The 9520-nt window shown below is 55.1% G+C and overlaps 1 protein-coding gene across 12 annotated transcripts in view; it reads right to left on the reverse strand.

Moving 5' to 3' along the window:
* Positions 1 to 9520, reverse strand: part of MAPT (microtubule associated protein tau) — a 95932-nt gene that overhangs the window by 5069 nt on the left and 81343 nt on the right. For 7 of the 12 annotated variants that reach the window (XM_059379296.1, XM_059379294.1, XM_059379292.1 and 4 more), the window contains one exon: positions 3328 to 3420. The exons of the other annotated variants lie outside the window; for them this stretch is intronic. In XM_059379296.1, coding sequence (XP_059235279.1) covers positions 3328 to 3420 — 93 coding nt within the window. The remainder of the gene's footprint in view (positions 1 to 3327; positions 3421 to 9520) is intronic. 12 annotated transcript variants of the gene reach the window in all.

Here is a 9520-nt window from a genome sequence, read left to right on the forward strand (position 1 = left end):
TGGAGGTAAGACGATGAGCGAGAGACAGAGAATAAAACAGGATGATTTCACTGTGGGCGGCACACCCTGACAAGCAGCTGTGTCCGGCAGACCGGGCCCTGCTGGGACTGTGCTTCCTGGCGCCCCGAGGAACACACCCCTCGTCATGGTGGGAAGCTGCATCTTCAGACTTCTGCCAACCCTGCCCCATACGGGGGGAGCCAGGTCTTCACAAAATAACAGTGGTACCGGAGTGCTCTCGTCCCTCAGGGGGACACAGGGAGCCTCTGTCATGGGGCAGAGCCCACACCGCTGGTTTCAAAGAGTCACTCTTCCCTGACGTGACACAGACACCACAGTAAGTGGGGACAAAGCAGAAGGGATCTGCGCGATCCGTGTGTGCGACATTTAGAAAATCTTGTTGCAAAAGCAGGGAAGCTGGGTCTGCTGGTGGCTGAGCCTCAGAGAGGAGTGGGCAGAGCAGGCTCGGTGGGGGACTTGCTCCCAGGACAGCCTCCCACAAATCCCAGCACCGCAGCGGGAGCGTTGACAGTCAGCAAGCAGGACCCAGAGCCGGCCGGCACCTGGGTACACAGTGTCCTGGACATTTGGGTTCTGTAGCTCAGGGAGCAAAGCGATAGGAGATGGCCAGGAGGCACAGGGACCCGCTGGGACACACACAGGTAGGGGAGGCCTCGGGGCTCCTCAGAACCAGCTGAGGGCCCAGCATGTGGCTTGCCCTCCAGAGCGGGTGATAGCTCCTGAGTGAGCCACCAGTCCCAGCCCAAGGAACAGTTCCCTGGAGGAGACACGCCCACAGCACCCCCCATAGCCATGGCGGGGGAGGAGGGAATCCCTGGATGGTCACTGATGGACACTTCCTAAAGCTGCCAGCAGCCACCAGTGTGAGGTCACCTGTGGGTACAAGAGGCCAGTCACCGTGGAGTGGGGAGTTGCCTCCCACTCCTTGCCCCTGGGGTGACCCAGGGGAGAGATGGCCTGGAGCCAGAGAACCAGAAGGAGATCTACTTCTGTCTAAATCATCTGGAATGATTCCAAATTATTTTAGTGAATGAAAATCGTGCTGGCAATTGCCATTTATTGATGGCGAGTTGAGCGGGGCTGACAGGTGCCCCTGGCCTGTGTGGGGTGTGCGGAGTGAGGCTGGGGGTGGGGCACAGGGTGGCAGCCACGCCTGGGAGGGTGAGCCCCGGGGGGGGGGGGGACGATTCTGAGGGAGTCAGGTCTGGGAGCGGCGCGTGCTGCACGGGGCGCCGAGAGGCTGGGAAGGAGCCCCTCCCGGCCTGGACCAGGGAACAGGGGGGCAGGGAGGCGGAGGAACCTGGACAGGCAGAGGGAAAGGACTGCTTGAGGGCAGGAGGCCAGGCCAGGCGGATTGGAGGCCAAGAGAGGGAGGAGGCCAGGCCTGGGAGTGGAGCCCAGAGCCAGCCGGGAGGTGGGGAGGGTCGCAACATGGACAAGGAGCGGAGTCTGCCCGCTGGGAAGTCACCACCAGGCTCGGGAAGGGAGGGCAGCCCGCCAGAGGCGGGGGCCCAGGCCAGCCGTCTAGCACCCCCAGAACACAGGAAGCTGCTTGGAGCCCCCCAGCCACCATCCACCAGGAGAAGAGATTTCTGTGAAGCCCTTACTGCAAACCAGTGCTCAAGGCCAGCCTGAGAAGTCCTGGGCTCTCTGCCAGCTCCTACAGGTGAGCCGCAGGCAGGCAGAGAGCGCAGGTCAGACAGGGGGTGCCCCCCAGCAAGGCTCCTGAGGTTCTGGGCACAGCCAGCAGCTGTGGGAAGCTACAATCTCCCCAGAACTCAGACCCGGAGGAGCGGTCTGCTGTCTGTGGCCCCCTGGGCCCCACAGCCTTGGCTGTCCCCGCACACCTGCCACCAGCTGACCAGACTGGTGTCACACAGAGCCTTCCTCCCCGGGCCAGAGCCCTCGTCTGCAGCAACACCAGCACTCCAGAAGTCAAAGCTGCCACCTGGAGCCCAGGGGCGTGGGCAGTCCCCACACCTTCCCTTGGCTTCTGGGAGCAATGGGACCGGAGCACAAGGACCGGGGACACAGAGGGGACATGGAGCAGACACCAGTGAGGAAGCGTTACTGAAGCGTCATGCAGCAGCGGTGGGAAGCACACGCTAGTCCCGGGACCAGCGGCGGGGTCCGGGTGCTCAGGGTGGGGACAGCGGCACATTGCAAGAATAAACCTCGGGGTGGGGGTGGGGGTTTGCTGGACACAGGGGTGCGGCCCGGGCTGGGTATGTTCTGGAGAGAGCGCTGGCCAGGGGCTGCCACCATTCCCCAGGCTCCACTAGCCGGGAGTGAGATCCCAGCTCCCGGACCCAGGGAGGGGGGACCTCAAAGGGGCTTGGGCCTCCCGCTGAGATGGGTTTAAAGGTTGGCTGCCAGTTAACCGAGTGGCAGGGGAGGGGGCCGGGGAGAAGGGGTGCCCTTCCTCTGGACGTCCCTACTGTGTGTGGCCACCGAGAGGCTGGAGGGGGTCGGCAGAGTTGACAGAGTGGGTGGGTGAGCAGTGAGGATGCCAACCCCAGATCTCAGGTCCTCACCCACTGGGGACTCCGGTGCCCCCAGGACATTTGGAGGAAGCCAGACTGAAAAGGGTACAAAGTGGCGTTTTTCTGCAATGCCTGCCTGCCCCGCCCGCCTGAGGCAGGGTCCCCTGGGGCACTGTTTTGGGCTCTTTTGCACCTGATGGCTCAGCCAGGGGTGGGCCTGTGTGTAGCCTGAGCCCAGGCTTGGGGACCTGCTCGTGCCTTGCAAATGCGGGGTGCAAACATTAACAGAGACTGGACGCATGTCTCTTGGCCCGAGGCAGGATAGGTAGATTCTGCCGTCTGCTTGTCAGCCCAGGCGGGCCAGCTGTCCCTGGGGCTGTCAAGGTGAACCTGCCACCGTCACAGGGGAGGAGGGGACCGAGCCCAGACTTGGGTGCCACCACCTTCGGCCCAACCTCCCGCGGGCTGTGGGGCTTCCAGGGACCTGTGCTGGATGGTGGGTGGCGCCCCCCTGCCCAGGGTGTTACAGGGTGAGGACCCGGTCTCTGGTCTGGGACAGAGAGTCACCAGCTGGCGAGCAGGGTCATCTGCCCTTTCCCGCCCCGGCAGCCTGCACTGGCCAGGGGACCCACCAGTGCTGGGGCAGCCTAGGCTCCCCAGAACAGTGGGCACAGTGTGGGGAGCCCGGGCTACGGGTATTGGGGACACAGGTTGACCTTGAACCGGGGAATGGTTTATTCTCTGCAATGTCTCGCGAGCATCTACACCCACGCTGCCTCTTACAAACAGCAGTGGGGTGCGGGGAAAGTGTGAAAGTACTCACACTGCCGCCTCCTGGCACGTGTTTGATATTATCCTTTGAGCCACACTTGGACTGGACGTTGCTAAGATCCAGCTTCTTATTAATTATCTGCACCTTTGATAGCCAGAGAAAAGGATGAGTGACACACCACGCCAGGCACCCCCGCTGGGGCTACCGAACTCCCCCACCGCCAGCTTCGTGGCCGGGAGAGGCGGCGCCAGGCTGAGGGCAGGAGGCCTGAGTCAGGCCTTCCCAGGGGCGCTGCCCCAGGAAGGCTTTCCAGAACTGCGAGGGCTGGACAACGCTGGGCCTAGAAAGCACGTCCACCCGGAGGCCATTCGCATCCCCCCCAGCACGTCGGAGACCTATAAACCCCAGCCGAGCGTCCTCCAGGCCGGGATGGAGTGAGATGTGCTCAATATGTGACCGAATGAATAAATAAAAGAGAAACAAAGTCCCATCCGTGTCCTCATTCACACACCTACCAGGCCTGCCCAAACATTCTCGAGAGCTCTCTGTGCCTGTCCTCAGAGCTGGGAGGCACTGGAATCACCTGCAGAATTTTTTTACCCCACCCGGACCTAGAATTAGCATCTTGGTCTCTGTGCTTCTGGAAAGCTTGCCCGGGGCTTCGTAGGGGTGCTCGGCCCGGGCCTTCGTAGGGGCGCTCGGCTAGGTGTGAGAATCGCAGGGAAGACACAGAGGGCTCTGCGGAGAGAGACGAATCCCGGCCTCTCTTTGTGCGAGACACCACCATTTCAGCGGTGGCTGATTTTTACTCAATTTGTCTAAAAGCTAAAATACACCGACAACCGTGGCGGAGCGGTGGTAACATCTTCATCCCCGGCTCACTCCCTGCTGGGAAGCCCTGTGCTTCTCTTCCGGTTCCCTTCGCTTCTGTTCTGCGCAGAGAACAGCCACCAGCTGGCGAGCAGGAACTCCCCAGTAAAAACCAGTTGCTCTCTGGAATTCACGAAACGGCACCAACCTCTTCGATGTGGCCTTTGGGAACGCCAGCCAGGCTGGAGTTGCTGCTTGGGGGACTTGGGGCCCGCGAGGGTGGCTGTGTGTGGGGGGCAGGGGTGTTGCAGAGTCCTGGCCTGGCTTTTGGGGGGAGAAGGGTCCCAAACCCTGACCCCAGAGCCAGAGCCAGCCCTCAAGGTCCTCCTCAAAACGAGGAAACCAGGACACAATGGCAAAATCTGTCCATCCTATTTTTTGTTCAAATGGCCTTTCCTTTATTAAATTATTAGTTATTAAATTACATTGGTAGCAGATCATGTTTATCATTTTTAGATGTCCTTAGCCTGACAAAATAAAAACAGAGTAAGCTTCTCTTGGACCCCATCCCATTTTTTTCCCTAACCTTACTGGTCTGGCTCGAAACACCCAGTAAGCATGCACCTGCCCACCTTTTTCGTTCTCTTCTATGTTCCTTTAAAATAAAAAGCTATGTTTTTTTTTTCCATTAGAAAAGTAACAAAACATTATGATTTTGAAAAACAGGTCAAAAAAAGCAAAAAACCAAAACAGTTTTCTCATTACCCTAACCCAAGAACAACCAACTTTTCATTCTGTTCCCTTGAAGTCACAGATCTATAAATAAAACTACATTTAAAGGGTCTTATTTACATAAGTAGCATCATCTTCTAAGCATTTGTCTTATCTACAGTCATGAAAAGCATTATTTTAAATATGTCATATTCCATTTTGTGACATCTGTGTGACCAGATATTTATTTTAAATGACAAAAACAGTTTCACCATGAACATCTTTCTGCAAGGAGTCCTTTCCATAGGATGGATTATTTTCATAGCAGAGTCCCAGAAGAAGAATTTCTGGGTCAAAGTTATAAATATTCTAAAAATTCTCAGAATAACTCTCCAAGAGGCTTTCTAAAAGGGTCGGATTAATTTACCCCATGAGCACCATGGAAAGTCAGTTTTGCCACACGGCTGCCAGCGCCGGACACTTAAAGACTTGGTTTGCTTTCTTTGACTAAAATAAATGGAACTGCATTGTTGGCTTATTCTGCATTTAAAAAAAAATTATTATTATGAAGTTGTTCCTTTGTCCCCTTTTTGCTGGTAGGTGTATATTTTTCTACAAATGTTTATAAATTTAGGCTTTGTCATTTCTTCTGTTTTTTTTTTTTTTTAAGGATTTTATTTATTTTTTTTGATAGAGATCACAAGTAGGCAGAGAGGCAGAGAGGAGGGGGAAGCAGGCTCCCTGCTGAGCAGAGAGCCTGATGCCGGAAGGACCCTGAGATCATGACCTGAGCTGAAGGTCATGACCTGAGCTGAGGTCAACCCGCTGAGCCACCCAAGTGCCCCTACTTATTTTTTTAAGAGAGGGGGAGAGAGACTAGGAAGCAGGCTCCCTGTCCAGTGTGGAGCTCAATACGGGGCTCCATCTCATGACCCTTAGACCCATGACCTGGGGCAACATCAAAAGTAAGATGCTCCGGGAGCCTGGGTGGCTCAGTGGGTTAAAGCCTCTGCCTTTGGCTTGGGTCATGATCCCGGGGTCCTGGGATCGAGCCCCGCGTGGGGTTCTCTGCTCTGCAGGGAGCCTGCTTCCTCCCCTCTCTCTCTCTCTGCCTGCCTCTCTGCCTGCTTGTGATCTCTCTCTCTCTCTGTGTCAAATAAATAAAATCTTTAAAAAAAAAAAAAAAAGTTAGATGCTTAACTGACTGAGCCACCCAGGTGCCCCTCTTCTCTGGTTTTTTTAAATGTAAAAACCACTCCTTATTTAGCGGTTGGGTAAATATCTGATTCCACATCATCTTCCTCACCTGCCATGCCCCTAACTTGGTGCTGAGGAGACCATCTGAGACCATCAGCGACCTTCTCACATCAAGACCTCACTACGGGCTACCTACGTGACAACAACACTTCACCCCAGCTGTCCTCAAGCTGGGTGTCTCAAACACCAAGGACCAACGACCCTCTCTCTGGGTGGACTCCGAAATTCTCTCCTGCCGGGGAGGAGATGTAGGGCTCAGCCCGGGCAGGAGCCGGAGCAGCAAGTGGGACGGTGCCGCCCCTCGGCACAGTGGCTCTGAATTAGCGCACTCCACCCTCAGATTTTAAGGAGTGCGACCCGAACGCCCTCTGTCCCCACAGAAGGGTTACATCATGGTTTACTCATCCCTTTCCACTGATTAAGTCCCAGAAGCAGACTTGCTTGCTTTCACAAAAGGCACTGGGGCTGTCTAGTATTAGAAAACACACACACACACACAAAATACTAATACAACAAAATTAAAAGGGTAATAGTCAAAGGAGGAGAGGTCCTCAAGACTGACGATGAGACGGATCACTAACTACCTTGAACTCTGAGCGTCCTGGAAATCAAGGCAAAACAGGGACCATGAGGAGCTCCATAACCCTTATCTGACAAAGAAACTCACCAGTTTTGCAACAAAGATAACCTTGTTTTCTGAACTAATCCATTTAAGAAACTCACCAAATGAAGTTAGCGATATTAAGCAACAAGATCTGCAACGTACATAGACTTTTTTTTTTTTAATGTGGCTTCTTCTTGTTCCAATCCCACAAAAAGGGCAACAATTTTTTTGTGTGTGGGATTTGGCAGTAGACATAAGGATATTTACAAAGAAGACCTGAATTACTGTTAGTCGTCAAATTAAGTCAACACCCATTACAAAGTGTTAGATTTTCAGAAGGGAGCTAAAAGGGTTGGCTTTATGAAACTGAAATCCAGAAACTTAATTTCTCAGCTACAGCCACATGTAGGACTGTTGAGCCTCGGCTCTGGGCAGACACTGAGAATCCTCATCAAAGGAAAGAACGATGTTTTCAAATCTCCAGATTTTGATTCAGGGGACTCACAGTCAAGGGAGAAATTCCTGCAGTCGGGGTTGATCCAGGAGGAGAGGCTGAGGTGGGGCGGGGAGGAAGAGCGCTCCCTTTGGTTTTGTCCATTTCCTTGAGGACCTGAAGCTGTGCCAAATGCTCCCCAGGCCTGGATCTGACTCAGTGCGTGCTCAGAGCTCTCAAGATGCTCCAGGTGGCCCAGTCCTCCCCCCAGGAGCTCCCAGTCCGGCCCAGTGTCCACTGGCTGTCCTTGGCAAAGCCTGTCTCCAGCATGGCCTGGTGCTGGCTGGGCCCAGCCTGGCACCCCTAGAGTCGATGTACGGGGTACATCTTTAATATGAAGGGATTTACACAAGCTTGTTGAGAGATACAGATGCTGTGCACAGGGAGAGGTGCCTGGAGGGCCTGGGAGTTACAGGGCTGTCCCCAGGGAAGGGTCCCAGCCTGGTTCGGCAGGGCCGGGGCCCTCAGCTCAGCTTCAGCTGAATCCCTGGCCCTGATCCAGGAGAGGCAGGCTATCCCAGGTACAAATGGACTTAACTGACTTCACGTAAATGTTCTGTGTGCTTTTTAGGAGAGAACTGGGACCCTGTTGCTAAATATAATGAATTTTAAAAATACAGTCTTCAGTGCTCCCCCGTGGAGACAGACACAGCATTCTGCTGCCATCTTGTGGCCACCTGGAATATTGCAGCCCAAAGCTCTGGAGGATGGAGGGGAACCCTTTGGCTCTCTAGGTTGGTTTCTGTCCTGCCTGGGGCCCAAGCATTGTAGGACTGGTCTGGACATCCTCAGAGCCATAGGCTCCGCCCCAGTTCTGACCAGGAGGCCTTGTCCCCAAGTGAGCTCCATCTGTCTCCCACTCTGGATGGTCCCTGGGATCCCTGTGCTTCCCTCTGTGCTCAGTCCTCAGATCTGCGTAGCACAGGAGAACCTAGGAGGGGTCGAGGTCAGAGCCAGCAGGTGAGAATCTGGGTCTCAGCGGGGACTGCACATTGAGAACACCTGGGGAGGCTCCTTGGGAGAGTCTAATGGGCCTGGGGAAGGCTCTGGCACTAGGATTTTTAGAAGAATCTCCTACCTCCCCCACCAAGCCTCCCCAGGTGATTCTCCTGCAGTCAGGGAGGAGAGCCGCTGCCCCCGGGAGCAGACATGTGGGTCTGCGGTGCTGGCCTGCCTTGCCTTCTCCCCCAGCCTTTGGTGGATTCAGCTGATTCTGTTCAAGTAGCCAAGTGACTATCTGCATTTTCCTTTAAAAAAGACTTCTGGAGGTACACCTGGGTGGCTCAGTGGGTTAAAGCCTTTGCCTTGAGCTCAGGTCATGATCCCAGGGTCCTGGGATCGAGCCCCGCATCGGGCTCTTTGCTCAGCAGGGAGCCTGCTTCCTCCTCTCTCTCCCTCTCCTCTCTGCCTACTTGTGATCTCTCTCAAATAAATAAATAAAAAGAATTCTGGAATCTTCAAGCAATACCTACTCGTAGTAGCAAATCAGGAGAACAGAGTAAAGTACAAAGCAGAACACGGATGTTTTACATTTTTTTCCCCCAGTCACTGATTTATGTCGATCCTGGGTATTTTCAGTCTCTGCAGGTTTTTCAAACTGGGCCCTCTCGCTTCTCCTCCTTCAGGGGACCACCTATGCAGGGGGTCACGGTACTCGTCAGACTCACAGTGCCAGCCCTTTTTCGGTCGAAATAAGCTCCCACTGAGCCCTTACTGTCTGGCGGGCCCCAACGATCACAAGGAAAGCTCCAGAAACCTTTAGTCCAGGCGTTCTGAAAGCCCTCCCCAAATCCCACGTGCCTTCTTTCCTGTTTCCTGGCTCCTTGTTTTCTCTGGAGATTACTGTTCCTCTTCGTTATGGCTGAGGTTTTCTTTGTTTCCAACAATTTTCTAGGTTCTCTATGGGATTTAAGGGAAGCTGTTCCTCCTCCCTAGGCCACTTCCCTGCGCCCTACCCCACGGAGCCCCAGATAAAGTGTTCCTCTCCCCTTGAACCCCTCCAGTATATGTGAGGCCATAGGTCTGCGCCCAGCACGGTGAGGTCTTAAGGAGGGGGGACTGGGCCACCTAGAGCCTCAGGTCGCTGTCCCCATCCACTGGACTCCTCCCCCACTGGTGGGCAGCTGTGGGTGCGAGGGGCAGATTCTGGCCCCGGAAGGGTCCTCAGTGGAAATGCTCCGCCCCGGCACTGGGGCCTGTGCCGAACTGTTGGAACAGGGCCAGGGACACCCACGCTTTCCGTGCCAACCTCAGAGGAACTCAGGGCGTGGGGGGGGGTGCGGCCTGGGCTGATGGGGGTGCAGCCGGGGCAGGAAGAGGTGGGTGTTTGCTGGTGTGTGACAGCCCACAGGCAGCAGTTGGGGGGGGGG

Source organism: Mustela nigripes, chromosome 16 (assembly GCF_022355385.1).
Source record: "Mustela nigripes isolate SB6536 chromosome 16, MUSNIG.SB6536, whole genome shotgun sequence".
NCBI classification, from domain to species: domain Eukaryota; kingdom Metazoa; phylum Chordata; class Mammalia; order Carnivora; family Mustelidae; genus Mustela; species Mustela nigripes.